The sequence below is a fragment of the Macaca thibetana genome, chromosome 9 (assembly GCF_024542745.1).
Source record: "Macaca thibetana thibetana isolate TM-01 chromosome 9, ASM2454274v1, whole genome shotgun sequence".
Taxonomy (NCBI): Eukaryota; Metazoa; Chordata; class Mammalia; order Primates; family Cercopithecidae; genus Macaca; species Macaca thibetana.
The window spans coordinates 106,232,299-106,249,944 of NC_065586.1; the positions used below are offsets into that span (position 1 = coordinate 106,232,299).

Here is a 17,646-nt window from a genome sequence, read left to right on the forward strand (position 1 = left end):
ACCTCGTGATCCACCCGTCTCAGCCTCCCAAAGTGCTGGGATTACAGGCTTGAGCCACCGCGCCTGGCCCTAAGATCTTTTTATAAGAATAAAAAATTGTTCTAACATTTTTGAGAAGCTACTTTTCAAAGTTGCACCTGTTACTCTGAGGGCAAAATGTAAAAGTTCTGCTTCACCCATGTAAATTTTGAATTTAATGAATTTATCATGAATGTCCTTTGTGTTTATTAATGCAGATAACAAGAGTAATCCACAGACTTAAAACATGAGCTCAGATGCCAGCCAAGGCGTGATTACCACTCCCCCTCCTCCCAGCATTCCTCACAAAGAGAGATATTTTGACCGCATCAATGAAAATGACCCAGAATACATTAGGGAGAGGAATATGTCTCCTGATCTACGACAAGACTTCAACATGATGGAGCAGAGGAAACGAGTTACTCAGATCCTGCAAAGTCCTGTGAGTTGAATTAGAAGGCTGTAATTTTTCTCCCTCTTTAGAAATATTAGTATAATAAGGTAGAAGGTTTCTGAAACTACTAGGTTAAAAGAGGGGTGGAGGAGAGTGGCGACTGGTTGCTTCCAGTCTTAACAACAGAGCCTTGACGACAAACTAGTATTGTGTTTGGTGGTTTAAATTTTGTGTTTTCTGGGTATGGCACTTTATTAAAGGAGGATAAACGATTTTACTTAATTCAGGGATACCCAAATCAGACTGAATATGTAAAGAGAAGAAAGGCATGACTCAAGTCATAGGGACCAATAAATAAGTTAGGTATATCCCATGCACTGTTTTCTTCTTCCTTTGGGTACCTTGACACTCAGAGCAGCATAAGACTTAAGGTTTTTGAGGAAGTCTGTGATTTGGCAGCCTAATATTACATATGCCTACTGCAGGCACATGTGCATACACACTAAATTAACTAAATTAAAAGTGGATTATAGGCCAGGCTCAGTGGCTCACATGTGTAATCCCAGCATTTTGGGAAGCCAAGGCAGGAGGATCACTTGAGCACAGGAGTTTGAAACCAGCCTAGGCAGTATAGTGAATCCTTCTCTTTACAAAAAAATTTAAAAATTAACTGGGTGTACTGGTGTGCACATGTAGTCCCAGCTACTCCTGGGAGGCTGAGGCAGGAAGATCACTTGAGCCCAAAAGGTCAAGGCTGCAGTGAGCCATGATCATGCCACTGCATTCCACCCTGGACCACAGAGTGAGACCTTGTCTCAAAAAAAAAAAATTCAACTCAAGCCGAAAATCCTGTCTGCACAGCAATACTCAGACTTTGTGAATCATATTCAAGTGATCTGTTTTCTTACAAAACCTTAGTGGAAATGTATTAATACATTATGGAAAATGAGAGAACAGCTTGATTTAAAATGCAAAGTGAATTCGTAACTTTATGCATAATGAAGATCATGCACCCCTAAGACAGAGTTCAACACACAGATACATGATGCCTAGGTTAGGGCTATATTAGGTTTCCAACTTGGGTGTCAAAGTTAGCACCAAGGCATAGAGCTGCCTGAAGTAGCCCTGGTAAATCATTTTTGTTATGTCCTTGTGAATTTAATCATAGAGGTGAGCCCAGAACCAAAGGGGAAATCAACTGTGAGTAATTAATTCTCCCATATCAGTGGCCTTGGTGAAAGCATAGAAGTACAAGTTATAAGAACAATGTAAGCTTTGTGTAATTTTATTTTTTTTATAGTGCCCACTTTAAAGAAACTCTTTCCAAATGGGAAGATTCATCAGAAAAGTCATGATGAGAGAGTAAATGTTCAGTGCCTTACTTTATGCAAACTTGAGCGTCTAGGTTTATAAAGACTTGAAGAGCACATTAATTATTTAGATCAAAATAGATTTGTTTCCTTCTCTGAAGAAACCCCATTTTTAAGAACTACCTTACTAGACCGGAAATGGTGACTCATGCCTGTTGTAATCCCAGCACTTTAGGATGCCAAGGTGAGAGGATTGCTTGAGCCCAGGAGTTTGAGACGAGCCTGGGCAACATAGTGAGACCCGGTCTCTGCAAGAAATTAAAAAATTAGTAGAGTGTGGTGGTGTGAGTCTGTGTCTCATACTTAGGAGGTGAAAGGATTACTTGAGCCCAGTAAATCAAGGCTACAATGAGCTGTGATCACACCATGGCACTCCAGCCTGGATGACAGAGCAAGACTCTGTCTCAAAAAAATTTTTTAAAGAACTTATCAACCAAATGATTGTAAAATGATTGTAGTAACAGATAGCATATAGTAACTGAAAGAATGAAATGAAGTTTCAGTTTTGGTTAAAGTTGTTAAATATTGAGATTTCTTTAGGAAGTATCTCAAAGAAGACCACTGAATTCTAACTGTAGAGTTTAAATGAAAAAAAGTACTAAACTCCATTTTTATGCCAGGGTTTTTGTCTTATAGTTTACCCATTACACTAAAGGCACATAATGTTAAGTAGAATAATTTTTTATACTTAGTATTTCTATCTGTAAATTGACCTAAAAGTAACAATTTTACTTATGCCTTGGGGAACTTGATGAAATACTGTAAAAGGGCAAACACATAGTTTATCATTTCCTTATTCACTTAACAAGAGTGATCATTTTCTGCCCAGAGAGGTACAAAGAAGGCTGAGATTTAAAATAATTAAAAGTTGATATTTTTTTTCCTAGATCTTGGCTAATGAATTTAAAATCTTCTTTGTGAAAGACTTAGGAAAGTGTATACATTTTGTCTTCCTGCCATATTTTAGGACAGTGATTTTTAAGTTTCTTTTAATGCAACAGAAACGTCACCAAGGGAAGTGATGCTTGGTGGCTTGTGTTAGTTATCTACTGCTAAAATAACAGATTATTCCAGAATTTAGCAGCTTAAAACAAGCATTCATTATCTCACCATTTCTGTGGGTCAGAAGTTTAGGACAGTTTAGCTGGCTCAAGTTCTCTGATGAAGTTGCAGTCAATATGTTAGCCAGGGCTGCTGTCATTTGAAGGCTTTACTGGGGCTGGAGTATCCACTCTGAAGATGGATCACTCACATGCTGTTGGCAAAAGACCACCATTCCTTGCCATGTGGACCTTTTCTAAAGCTGCTTGAGTGTTCTTCCCCAGAGCAAGGATCCAAGAGAGAGCAGCCTGCAGTGCTGCTTTAGAACTAATCTCAGACATCACACACTATCACTTCTACCATATTTATTAGTTAGAAGTGAGTCATTTAATTCTCCCTATGCTCCAGGGGAGAGAAATTAAGCTCCATCTTTTGAGGAGAGAATTGTCTACTCTCTGGTTACTATTTAGAGACAGGGTCTTACTCTGTTGCTCAGGCTAGTGCACAGTGGCTGTTAACAGGCACAATCATAGCACACAAAATCCTGTGCTCAAGCAATCCTCTTGCCTCACTCAGCCTCTTGAGTAGCTGGGACTACAGGTATGTGCCACCATGCCTGGCAGGTCACAATTTATTTTAAAGGAGCTGCAGTCCTTCCGCTACAATTTATTTTTCTTCCTCCTACATGCAAAATACACTCATCTTCTCCTAGCACCTCCTAAAAAGTCTTGTCCCACTGCAACATTAGCTTGAATCTAGAATCTCATCTAAATATGGTCCAGCTGCAGATGATCCTCCTCAGGGTGTAGAACCTTAAGTACAGGTCCTGTCAATCTATTGATCTGTGAAATAAAGATTCATGTTATCTGCTCCCCAGTGGCAGGAGAGGGCATAAGATAGCTGCTATAGACATTCCTCTTCAAAAAGGAGAAAATTGGGAGATACAAAGGAGTCACTGGTCGAAAGCAATTGTAAATCCATCTGGACAAATGTTTGGAAGTTTTTTGATTAGGACTCAGTCCTGCTGTTTACCAGGACTGAACCTCCCTGGTGCTTGGCTCTGATCACTAGGTTCTTGGTTGCACTGTCTAAATCATCCTCCTTTTTCTTGAAAGGTAACCTGTGTTTGCCACTTTGTGTTTTTCTTAATCTGCTTTCTTCTTACAGAAGTTTTAGGGGTCCAAAGGCCCCTTTTCCTTTTATACTGTCTTTGTTCCTTTCAGCCCAAGCTTACAGTGTTTCTGCTGATATAATTCTTTTAAAAATTTTGTGAGTCTTCTGTAAATATTGGGATTCACTCTGTTAGACAAAATCCATAACCAATAAAGATTAAAATCAGATTTTACTAATTCATGTTTGTAAGCGACAAATTTGTACACCTTCTATTTAAAATTCTCAGTTAATTTAGGTAGAAGGGAAATCAGGAGAGAAATTAATAAAAGCAAAATATAATACTTTTTTATTAAACACGTACTATGTGCCAAGCACCTATTATGTGTCTTTAATCCTCAAAGCAATTCAGTTAAAGAAGTATTAAGATGCCTAGGTTACAGATGCGTAAACTGAAACTTAGAGACATTAAATAACTTGCTGAAGTTTTACAGCTTAGTTAAATGATGTGGTCAGAATTTAAACTCCAAAGCTCACACCTGTAATCACTAGGCTGTACAACTTATAGCATTCAATGACAACAAATTCTGCCTATGTGTTTTTATATCATCTTATCTTCAAAGCCTGATGCTCAAGTTAATTCAACACAGCCTAGAAGAGTTTATAATCACAAGACATTTTGGTGTAAATGTAAATTTGGATGACAAAAATCACCCCTTTTTGCCTTGAGCTGAGAAAATAACAATTTTTCTTATTCTGGCCCTCAGGTATTACTTATTTCTAGGAATTTCACAACCTTTTTATCATATTTAAATTTTTAAATAAAATATTTATCTTAGAAATCAAATACCACTTGGTAAATTAATTTGGCTTGAAATTTTGTTGCAGTAGAGAAAATCCACAAGTTCTCTGTGTCCGCTGTACTCGTATATAACGTCTGTGGAGACCTTAAGTTGTAATTTATCCCCTTTTCTCAAAATGAAGTGTCCAGGACAAACTCTTGGAATTAAGTGATGCCTTTTCAAAGTTAAAGAAGCATATAAGTTGAAAAACTAAGCAATAGCACATTGAACACAAGAGATAGTTATTAAATTCTGAATGCATGGATAAACGGATAGTGAATAGCTGGGTGGGCTTTGAAACATTAAACATTTGAATATTGTCCAACAGTCTCCTACTGAACTTGACTGCTTAATAAGGAAAACAGTTGCTGGGCTTCGTAAGCCTTACCACCATGAGAAGCAGTTTAGACTGGTTGACACAAATGTGCAGTGTTATTCTGAAAAATAACAGGAGTGTATGTGGTGGTAGCCTGGGCACATGACATACTAATAGCTTTTAATAACAGGGCAATCCATACTGCTGCAAGCTTATTTTGATGCAAGGAGAAACGTCAAAGCCATATACATTTTAGGATATCACTGGAAGTAAGGCCTGAGTGTTAACAGTGTTCCTTAATTCAAATAATTGGTCAAAAGTCACCATGATCTGTGGTCAGTTGAGAAGTTTAAGATGCAAATATTCTTTATTTACATTTCTGTTGTACACAGCTTCAAGAAAAATATTCTAAGCTTTAACTTCATGTTAATTAAGACTTAGATATAGGAGAAAGACCATCCAGAAGAAAATATGGTTTATTTGTTTTTTCTCCTTTCAGCGGGGCCAGTGGTATTCTAGTTCCAAATGAGTACATTTCTTAATGGAGGAATTCTAACTAAGTTTGTTATGCTCCTAATTCTGCTTTAGGAGAGCTCTAATAACATAATTATAGGGTTCCTTGGGAGCAGCAAATCTGTAAATCTTTTTTTTTTTTTTTTTTTTTTTTTTTTTTTTTTTTTTTACTTTTTGCCCCAATTTTCCTCTCTAGTAATTTTGAGGTAAAACATCCAGATGTGGATATTTAAAATTCATCTCTGATGTCTCCAATATTTATCAGTGTTATTATCTGAGTGTAAGTTAGACATTACTGATAAATCAGCCAACATGGAGTTTTTTTGTTTTTTTTTAGCATTAATTGAAATAATTTTATCAGGTGAGGTTTTCTTACAAACTCAAATTGGTTCTCTTTTCTGTGACTTAAATATTTTATCTCCTGCCACTTTCTCCTGAAAGTTCTGACCGGATACAGAGCCTTAAAATGTGACACCTCAAGTGAATTCTACTTTTGGATTATAGTATTCTGGAATATATGAGTACTTAAAGTGTATTCTTAGCCTACATGAATCTTAAATCTCTGAATATTTGACATTTTTAGAAGTTCATTTTTGTCCATACTTTATTAATTCAAAGTTTATAGCCTCACTCCCTCAACATTGATAGATATATAAAATAAAAGGGTGTGAGATTCAGATAAGGCTTTTAAGGCACCCTGTCTCTAACTTAAACGTTTTGCTTTTCACCTAGTGATTTTTTTCCCATACTTTTTGGACCTGTGTTTGAAGAGCTGTTCAAACTATAATGTTCTGGGGGCAAATTAAGTTTTCGAGTAGAATTTTGTTTGAGTTGAAGAATTAAATGGCTTTTTAAAAGTTTATAACATTCAATGATGATGAATTTCTTATTTAAAGAAAATAAATCTTACCTAGTAGATTATGGGCAGGCCTAATTACACAGGAAGGATTTCTCATTCAAGTAATAGACTGATAAGACTGTTTTCTAGCTAATAACCTATGAAATGGATCTTTGCTACCTTAACTGAGTCCAGATTGAGATCAAATTCTTCACTTTCTTTGTATCTAGGAAAATGAAAAGAAACTCTAACTTAGTATTAATTGAGCACTGAACTACACACTCAGGGAGAATCTAGAAATGTGACAGACCCAGTTTCAGTCCTCAGATAATATGGTATAGCAGAGTAGGAAAATAGTTAAACAATCACAGTCATACAATAGGTACCCTAAGTATAGTATGGGGAAACATTCACAGTGAAGTGCAGAAGAGAAGAAATACAGAGATTCCTCCTAACTTGGATGATTAGGTAACTTCAAGGAGAAGGTAGCATTTATGATGTGTTGAATAAAGGAAAGAATTCATTAGGAAGAAGAACAGTGCAAGTCAATACTTCCATTGGACGAAGGAGATCCAGCAGGGCTCGAGAAGTGCAAGTTGCGATCAGAGAATGCTGCATGAACCTCATAGGCTAAAGCATGAGGTAGTAATGGCGAAAAAATTACATAGCAGCAGACTATGGAAATTTTGCAGTACCAAGCCATTTTGACCTAGGTTAGGAGTCGGTACATTTTCTCGTCATTGCCCATTTTGTTTACACAATTTTTTAATGAAAGTGTTTGTTTTGGATCTGGGTTCAAATTTTGCTTTGCCTACCACTTACTAGCTATGTGACATTAGGAAGCTCATTGAACTTCAGCTTCAGTTTCCTTGTTGGTAAAATGGGGAAAATACCTTACACGGTTGTGACAATTAAAATAAGAGCATGCAGTACAGCATGTAGCACGTAGTAGGCAACTATTTTTTGGAAATTATGTATTTATTGCTAATTTGAAGTACGTTATGCTTTTGTGGCAACACTTTGAAGATTTTAATTCCTTAGACTATATTTTGGTTTTTGAAGGTCTTGAATCTGTCACCCTGATGGCATTCTGGTTTATTCATCTTCACAAAATTTAACAACTACCACTGCCTCCTCTTCTATGCTCTTCTGTATCTGAGAAAGAAGACATAGTTTATGCCATGGTTTTGTGTATATGTTGTTTGATCTTCTAACCCAACTCTTCTTTAGTGGAAACTCCAGGGAACTGTTGGCTAATCTGACAAGCACAGTATGTGGCCTCACCACCGTGATTAGAAATTAAGTTTCTCATTATGCTTTGATGATTTCTTAGCTACAAGAGGGCAAGTACTTAACCTGGTATTCCAGGATCACCATAATCTGCCACTCTATATATGTATTTTTGCTTTATCTACCATTGCAATCTAATGCTCTAATCTAGCCTAAGAGGTTTACTCAACATTTCAGATCACAACATTCCTGCTACTTTGGTTTCAGAGATACAACCCAACTCTGATTAAAATTAGGAAAAGATCCTGTGCCCAGTTGAGGGTTCCAGATTTGAATCTTTATTCCATTTACTTATTAGCTTTGTAACCTCAAGCAAGTCATTGCCTATCTCAGGGCTTTGTGGTGAGACTCAAATGAATCAACTATAAAGGATTACTAACATTGAACTTTAGTAAAAATATGATTACCCATCTCAAAGATAAATAAAATTTTTATCTTAATATTTTAATGAAAGCTCAATAAATTTACTGATAAATTTTAAAAATCAGCTGAAATTAGTAATTATATTAGTCATTTTTTATATTAGTCTTATATTAGTAATTTTTACACTTACTGTTGTAAGACTTAGGTAATTATCTGAACAATATTTCAGAAACATTTGAAACATGTAAAAATGAGTTATAAATGTTCATGACAACATACTAAACCTTTTTTGCACTGGAAGAATTCTTATCTGTTGAAGCACTGTGAACTGTAAAAAAGGCTGGGGAGATTTCATATACTTTGAAAACTGTTGTTTTTTTTTAACCTGTACTGCGTAGAAGCTATTCGTCAGCTTTGAAGGAGACATTCGTATTTTCCCTCTTATTTTTAATTTGATTTCAGAAGGGCTTATACGTGCCTCTATGACACCATAGCTATCCCAAAGGTTTTAGAATGGTACTCACATATTGTGGGATATATGGTAATGAAGAAAGCATTTCACTAATGTAAAAAGAGCATTGGACCTGTGTCCTTGCCTCTCTCATTTACTAGCTGTATGTCCATGAACAAGTTTTCAACCTTTCTTTTTTAACTTTCTCATACTACCCAGTAGAAATTTCTCACCAGTTTTATAAATAGTTGTGATTCTCTTGAGCACTTGGTTGTTTTTTTTTTTTTTTAATCTAAAAACCATTGTGAATCAGTACACTGAGCAGGCTGTCTTAATTTGTGTTGGCTGCCAGAGTTGAGATAAAATTTGTTCCATCTCTAGCAAATGCATACAATTTTATGGGATTCACTTTGTATCTTAACCTCATTCCTGGCTCCATCTACCCTCCTTATGCTTATTCTCTCTTCAGCTTTATTTTTCTTACCTATATTTTTTTTGTAGCATTTTAATCTATAGAAGTTGCCTTAAATTTTTCCTGGAAGAAAGGTGCAAGACATTTAATAAAATAGATAATGCCTACTTTTCAAAGCTATTGTAATATATGTAATGAGTGATACACATAGTAGGTATCATTAATTTTGGGTTTTTAAAACTGAATCAAAGAATATTGGTTATAACTACTTTGAACTGAGAAAAATTTAAATAGTTTAGTTCTGAAGGGAAGATAGAGTTCCAGAAGAGCAGACTGGCCTGTTGCCATGTGTCCAGAAGTTTTCTGTACTTAAAAGATAAATGAGGATATCTGGAAGATTTTTTTCCTTTCAGCCTTAAGCATGGTAAAATAGTTACGTTACTTATCTGTATGAAGGTGTCCATGTATCTTGTATACAGCTCTTAGCCATCTTATCTTCACAGAGTCTTGGATGAACAAGAAAACTCCCTAATGGAGTTTTCTGATAAATGAAGTATGTCTTTGTAGAGGATATTTTACAGGACAGTTTTTCTGATTTAAATTGTATATTTAAATGAACTAGATACAGTCAGTAGAACCAGATGTTTTTCAACTTATATTATGTGAATGATTTATACTTAACAAGCTTTGAATTTGTAAAAAGAAAAGCCATATTTAACTTGCGTAAACTGCTCCATGAACTTAGGATTCAAATGTGGTCACAATGAGTATTTTTAAAAATTAATCACTCAAATATCCACTTGCCTTATTAGCAGAAAGTACACCATCTTTCTCTTGGAATTTCTGCTTTTCTTTGAATTCTTCCAGAACTTTAGTGACTTACACTGACTAGGTTCATCAGTGGCCTCCATATCCAAGATGGGTGTGGGTCGTGTAATCATGCATCTGTATATATGTATGTGAGGGAGACACACTAGAGTCTGTTCAGCCCACCACTGCTATTGTACTTCCCTTCCCCATGATAGAATGTTGAAAACCAGTCTTAAACTGTTCAATAGGAGCTATAGGTTCACTGTTGACCCAGATGCTTATGCAGGCCACCACAGTGCATCAGGGAAGGATCTTCCTGTGCTAAGCTCAGTTAGGATGTTCCATGGTCCCTTATGGTTGAGCACCCAATATTACAACTATTAGCACCCAGTTCTTAGAGTTCACATCATGGAAACCTCTCAATTATTGTTCTAAGTGCACTGCAAACACTGAATCAGAACTGGTCCTAACATCTACCACCTCATACCTTTAGAGCCACATTTCCCCTTACCACCATGTGTTCCTATGCTATTATTTTTTTTAAAAAAGTTCCTGGCGGAACATGGTGGCTCACATCTGTAATCCCACCACTTTGGGCAGCCAAGACGGGTGGATCACTTGAGGACAGGAGTTTGAGACCAACCTCACCAACATGGTGAAACCCCATCTCTACTAAAAATACAAAAATTAGCCAGGCATGGTGGTGCACACCTATAATCCCAGCTACTTGGGAGGCTGAGATAGAAGAATCACTTGAACCCAGGAGGTGGAGGTTGCAGTGAGCTAAGATTATGCCACTGCACTCCAATCTGGGCAACAGAGCGAGGAAAAAAAAAAAAGTTTCCTGGACCTCTGGGAAACTCTCTCAGAAAGGCTCCATCTAAGCAGAGACTCCAGGAGATTTTATTCCTACCCGCATGAGGCAGACCACTGTCAGTGACTCAAAAGAGATTCACTCTTCTAAAGGAGGTTTTTTCATTTATCTCCCAGGTATTCATACCTACCCTTCTTGGAGGTAGCGATTCCAGAATAATTTTCTGCCTTCTCCCTCTTAGGCAAAGTGGGGGAAATGGAACTTAATTTCTGGCAGGGCATCCTGCTACATAAGTAGCTGATCTCAAATGGAAGAGCAAGGGTTAAGTGACTTACGTTGCAAGAGCCTTCATCTTTAAAATGAAATAGACATGAGCAAGAGAACAAATGACAAACTTATTAAAATAAGTGTCAGTTGGGTTTGATGGAAAGTCAGAACCAACTATTTGTGATGCGAAGGACTGGGAGAAGTTTCAGATGATGAACCATATTAGTAACTTGAGGATTACTGGAATAGGGGCGTTCTCTTAATGTTCAGGATTTTGATCCATATAAATACTGTTTCTGCCACTACCTCACCCCAACCCACCCCCAAAAAGATACAGAACTCCAGAATAGGAACATATGGAACCCAAAGTTCCATTAAAAAACTGCCATGTATCACAGTGTTGCAGAAGAGTAATTAGAACTCAACTCTTATTAATTTGTTTTCAGAGTTTATGGAGCTAAGGAATTGCCATGGAAATAATAAAATAGAAATGATGATTTAGTATGTCTCAGTGAAAACTTTTGCCATTGAGTCACTCTGTATTCAAAGTTGTGCCCCATTCACATGGGGACTCTGTCTTTTTGTTTTGTTTTGTTTTGTTTTTTTGTTTTTTTTGAGACGGAGTTTCGCTCTCATTGCCCAGGCTGGAGTGCAATGGCACGATCTTGGCTCACTGCATGCCTCCTCCTTCCAAGTTCAAGCTATTCTCCTGCCTCAGCCTCCCAAGTAGCTGGGATTACAGGCATGCACCAGCATGCCTGGCTAATTTTGTATTTTTAGTAGAGACGGGTTTCTCCATGTTGGTCAGGCTGGTCTCCAACTCCCGACCTCAGGTGATCCGCCCGCCTCGGTCTCCCAAAGTGCTGGGATTACAGGCGTGAGCCACCGTGCCCGGCTGGGGACTCTGTCTCAGGTAAGCAAGGAGTGGGTCACCGTTTTTTACAGCAGTTTCTTGGTGCTTGAATTGTATATTAATAAGAGGAGTTGTATCTGTGCCTGTCTAGTATAGATACTACAATATCTCATTTTCATTGACATTAAGAATGCCTAGTGGTTCCTCCCCCTTAAAGCAAGCTTCTTGCTGCTTCTTCCAGTGCTTTGGTTTTATTGTTTTGTGTTTTATATTTGTTTTTAAATAGTACAGGTAAAAGCTATTCAGAAGAGGGATGGGGGAAAGATTGATTGTATCGGAGCACGTTACTTTTGGGCCATTCTGCTGCAAGTGAGATATGCTTGCTCAGTCGTTATTTTTGTGTATTACAGGCCTTTCGGGAAGACTTGGAATGCCTTATTCAAGAACAGATGAAGAAAGGCCACAACCCAACTGGATTACTAGCATTACAACAGATTGCAGATTACATCATGGCCAATTCTTTCTCGGGTTTTTCTTCACCTCCCCTCAGTATGTCAGTTTTGCAGAGTTTTAAACATTATAATTTTACTTCCACTTTGGAACAGTGTACATCTCTAGCAACATATTCTGCTCAGGTTCAGTTCTTAAGTTTATAACATCTAATACTTAGAGTAACATAGTGTTAGAACCTCCTACCTTTTCATATCAACCAGGCATTTACTACACTTTATACAGATTATAAGATGATATAAGACATGGTCTGCGCTGGGACCTGTGGCATGTGTCAGTAGTCCCAGCCACATGGGAGGCTGAGGTGGGAGAAATGCTTGAGCCCAGGAGTTCGAGACCAGCCTAGCAACAAAGTGAAAACTTTGTCTCTATTTTTGTTTTTTTGTTGTTGTTGTTGTTCGTGTTTGTTTGTTTGTTTGTTTTGAGACAAGAGTCTTGCTCTGTCACCTAGGTTGGAATACAGTGGCCTGATCTTGGCTCACTGCAACCTCTGCCTCCCAGGCTCAAGTGATTCTCCTGCCTCAGCCTCCTGAATAGCTGGGATTACAGGTGCATGCCACCATGCCTGGCTAATTTTTTGTATTTTTAGTAGAGACGGGGTTTCACCATGTTGGTCAGGCTGGTCTCGAACTCCTGACCTTGTGATCCGCCCACCTCAGCCTCCCAAAGTGCTGGGATTACAGGCATGAGCCTCTGCACCAGGCCGAGCTTGTCTCTATTTTCTAAAATAATCTGATTTTAATGTGGCTGGATATAAATCATATCACAGTTGGATTTGGAAGTTTGGGTTTTATTCCTAACTTTGATGGGAAGCCATTTTAAGCAGAAGGATGATTTTAAAAGACCACTATATTTTCTGTGTGAAGAATGAACTGGGAGATTTCATAGTACTATTAACAAAAATAGAATAGTCCAGAGTTGGAGATCTAGTTTGGCTTGGGAAATGGAGGAAGTTCAACTTTGGGCATGCTCCATTTGCATTGCCAAGACATTGCAGCAATTGGAAATGCAGTCAGCTTAGGAGAAACATTTGGCAAATAGACATAGAGAAATAGTACTCAAAGCGTGGACATTGATTAAATAATCATACAAGAGGGTATGGGCTGACAAAAGATTCCAAAGAGAAAACCTCAAAAGCTCAAAGAGGAAGACTAGTCAGAGAAGACAGAAATAGTAAAAGAAGCTGCCCTGCAAGTGTCCTGGATTCCATGGCGGGAACAAGGAGCTACAGGAGACCTTGGCCTGCTGACTGGAATGTGCAAAGGCACGGCAGGAGGAAAGCCGTGTGCCACTGTTCGGAGGTCAGGAAATAGCAACCAGTTGCCTGAAATACTTAACGTTGTGTTGTGAAAAGCGGAAGTTAAAGTTGGAAAGTTACAGGGAGAGTAGGAGACAGGTTAATGACTGACTCTAAAATTTTGTCAGAAATTATACTATTTTGTGTGGCTTATATATTAAAACTATTCAAATTACTTCAAAACATCTCAAAATTAAAAGGTTTTACATTGAAATATTCTCTTTAAAAGTTCTTGCTCATATTCTCAGGTTAAAAGCAGTGCTTTGGAAAACTCAATGGCTTTATGCATAATGAATTTACAAAGAAAGGGGCTACAGCCAAGGACAAGAATGAGGCTTATTGCAGGGCATGAGTTAAGGGCTGAACTCAAGTGTGGACAACGAGGGACCTTATGAAGAAAACAGTCATGGAATGTGGTGGCAAATTATATATGGTAACCCGGGAGAGGTTAAGAGATAGAGGTTACTTACAGTTTGAGCCTACAGGAATGGTAATATCAATATTAGAAGCAAAGTAAAGAGAAGAGAGAAGGTAAGAAAAACCAGGAGAGAGAAGATAAAATCACTTTTAGACCCTTTTAATTTTGATGTTATTGTGTTGTAGGCAGTAAGAAATGGCAGGCTAGGCTGGGCGCAGTGGCTTATGCCTATAATCCTAGCACTTTGGGAGGCCAAGGCAGGAGGATCACTGGAGGCCAGGAGTTCAAGACCAGCCTGGGCAACATAGTGAGACCCTGTCTCCACTAAAAAATTAAAAAATTAGCCAGGTGTGGCAGCGTGCCCTGTAGTCATAGCTACTCAGGAGGCTGAGGTGGAAGGATTGCTTGAGCCTAGGAGTTCAAGGCTGCAGTGAACCATGATCACACCACTGCACTGCAGCCCGGGGGACAGAGTGAGACCCTGCCTCTTTAAAAAAAAAAAAAAAAAAAAAGGCTGGGGCCAGGCACAGTGGCCTAGGCCTATAATCCCACCACTTTGGGAGGCCAAGGCGGGTGGATCATCTATCATCTGAGGTCAGGAGTTCGAGACCACCCTGACCAACAAGGAAAAACCCCATCTCTACTAAAACTACTAAATTAGCTGGGCATGGTGACATATGCCTGTAATCCCAGCTACTCAGGAGGCTGAGGCAGGAGAATCGCTTTGAACCCGGGAGGCGGAGGTTGCGGTGAACTGAGATCACGCCATTGCACTCCAGCCTGGATAACAAGGGCAAAACTCCATCTCAAAAAAAAAAAAAGAAAAGAAGCAGGCTGGAAAATGGGGAGGAGGAGCTGATCAGAACTAAAGACCAGGGAGTGAGTCATCTACACAAAAATAACAGTAGGGAGGCTCAAGAGTCTGTAATGTTTTTGCAGGGAAATGTAAAATGAGAAAGAACATAGTGGAGGACTGAGCTTTGGGAAAGAGCCACAGTTGGGCAAAGGAAACAGATGAACTTGGAGAAAAGCAGGTGGACAAGGAACAAGAGATCTGAGATAGTATCGCATGGGCCTGGAGAAGAGTTCTAGGAATGAGGCAGTGTAAATTGTGTTAAGCTGTAAAAAGGTCAAGGAGAATGAAGACTGAGCAAAAGTTGAACTTGGTAACAGTTGAACTTGGCAATTAGATCATCAGAGACCTTCAAGATCTTCAGTAGGACAGAAATCATACTACTATTTGCATGCATTATTTTCCATCTCAAATTTTTTTGTGTGTTTGAATAAAAGTCAAGAGAGATAATAGAAAAGTAGCTTTCTGTTGAGGTCTTTTCATCATAAAACTAGCAATAACCTCAGTATTTAACAGTTTTACCCTTGGAGATATATGTAACAATTTTTCCCCAGTGGTGTGAGCCTTTGATATAGTCACTCCTTAGCAAGCACTAGATGAAGCAACTTTTACTAAGCAATCAAAGATAGCTGATACTTATTTTACTCTCAGTGTACCTCTCTGAAGGAGAATAAGCTAATAAAATACTGTATGGGCTGATAAATTTCAGATTATTATATACAAGGCTGGGATACTCCCAGATGCAGGCTACTTCCTGGCAACTAATTTCCAGGTAAGGGATTGCATGACTTGTATCTCTCTCCACATTTTTTGTTCTTTTAGGTCTTGGCATGGTCACACCTATCAATGACCTTCCTGGTGCAGATACATCCTCATATGTGAAGGGAGAAAAACTTACTCGCTGTAAACTTGCCAGCCTGTACAGACTTGTAGACTTGTTTGGATGGGCACACCTGGCAAATACCTATATCTCAGTGAGTTCTTCAGCTTTCAATTCCTTTCTGAAAAAATTCCAACTAGCAGGCAACTATACTTTTCTTACCTTTACCTGGAAGTCCAGTTTTCAGACTTATTCTCTAAACCTAGTATGCTAGATCGCAGCCAAATACTGATTTAAACCTTATTCCCAAGGGAGAGGCTACAGTTCCCCCACCTTTCTTCTCCCCTTACTATCTGTGTTGTTCCTTTGGTTCAGACCAAGTGTAGAATCTATCCAGGAAGAAATCCTTCTGTCAAAATTGTCCCTCTCCATGATAATTACGTCTGAGCATCAGTGGATCAGTGGCTTTATAAGCATTTGAGGCAAGGAAGATAGAGGAGGTCAGGGAAATTTCCTCCCTGGTCTTTATTTTTTAAATATATTCTTGCCATTCACCATCATATTTTTATTTTGCCACACTTGGAAAAAGATGCTATTTGGAAGCAAAAGAGTATTAAAATACTGTACAATGGAAATGGTATAGATGCAGTCCACAGAGAACCTTTCTTCCTTTCCACCTTCCATCTTTATTTTAATTCCTTCCTAGGAAGAGATACTGTTTGCTTTCCTTTGCCCATTTTGCCTTAACTTCCAAGTTATAAATTAAGGTTGTAATCATTGCCATATTGGCTTGAATAATATTAGCATTTATTTTCCATGAACATAGCTGACCCTAAATAATCTTAGAGGCCCAAAATAGCACTTTTATAAGTCCAGTAAATAAGAAATTAAAGTCAGAATTTTTAAGCAAGTACTTGAGGGAAACTTTAGGAGTTTCATGTTGTAGACCTTTAATTTTTGCTTTGTTGGGTTTTTTTTTTTCCTGATCTCTCACAATTAGTCATTGTAAATATATTTGTAGTCATGTTTCCACTGCAAAATATAGACCACTTCATAGTAATTCCCTGTTGTTGGTTTTTTTTTTCCAGGTAAGAATAAGTAAGGAGCAAGACCACATTATAATAATTCCCAGAGGCCTATCTTTTTCTGAAGCTACAGCCTCCAATTTGGTATAATTTTCCATTCCTGTGTTGCTTTTTCTGAGCTTTCTTCTGCTTTTCTGACAGTTTTTAGCTTTTAGTACAGGACAGAATAAGAAGGTATGGATGGAAAAACATTTACTAGTGAACAGTGAAGGGAATTTGAACTATGTTGTTGTTTTAAAGAAAAGTTTTAGAGAGTAGTGTAATTGAAGAGACTAATAAATGAGTTGGTCTTACCAGTTTTCTATGTTTTGAAGGGAATCTTGATTTTTTTTTTCCACCCTATACACTCAGAAATTTGTCTTAAAAAACACACACACACACACACGGCCAGGCGCGGTGGCTCACGCCTGTAATCCCAGCACTTGGGAGGCTGAGGCAGGTGGATCACGAGGTCAGGAGTTCAAGACCAGTCTGGCCAACATGGTGAAACCCCATTTCTACTAAAGATAGAAAAAATTAGCTGGGTGTGGTGGCACACGCCTGTAATCCCAGCTACTCGGGAGGCTGAGGCAGGAGAATCGCTTGAACCCACGAGGCAGAGGATGCAGTGAGCCAAGAACACACCGTTGCACTCCAGCCTGGGCGACAGGGCAAGACTCCATCTTAAACACACACACACACACACACACACACACACACACACAATGTTCATAGCTAGATTTAAACAAAGTTCAGTTGGTAAGAATATAGGATCTGACCTTCTTAGTATTTTATCTTTTCCATGATTGTACTCCTAGCCACTGTCACCAGCTTACAGAGTGACAGGAGCTACTTTGGTTCTGGGTGCTTGCTGTAATGTTAGCAAATAGAAGTTTTCTAGCCAATTCTATACATGCCAGACTTGTTCAGACCTCCAATGAAGAGCTTAAGTTCTCAGTTTCTTAGAAACTACTTCTTGCCA

General features: G+C 38.3%; 1 protein-coding gene across 8 annotated transcripts in view; it reads left to right on the forward strand.

Annotated features, from left to right (window-relative positions):
- The window catches only part of ADD3 (adducin 3), a 128,249-nt gene that overhangs the window by 93,837 nt on the left and 16,766 nt on the right, over window positions 1-17,646 (forward strand). For all 8 annotated transcript variants that reach the window (XM_050804269.1, XM_050804276.1, XM_050804271.1 and 5 more), the window contains exons 2-5: window positions 237-460; window positions 12,113-12,251; window positions 15,603-15,754; window positions 16,689-16,769. In XM_050804269.1, the coding sequence (XP_050660226.1) occupies window positions 266-460; window positions 12,113-12,251; window positions 15,603-15,754; window positions 16,689-16,769 (567 nt within the window). In that variant the 5' untranslated portion in view covers window positions 237-265. The remainder of the gene's footprint in view (window positions 1-236; window positions 461-12,112; window positions 12,252-15,602; window positions 15,755-16,688; window positions 16,770-17,646) is intronic.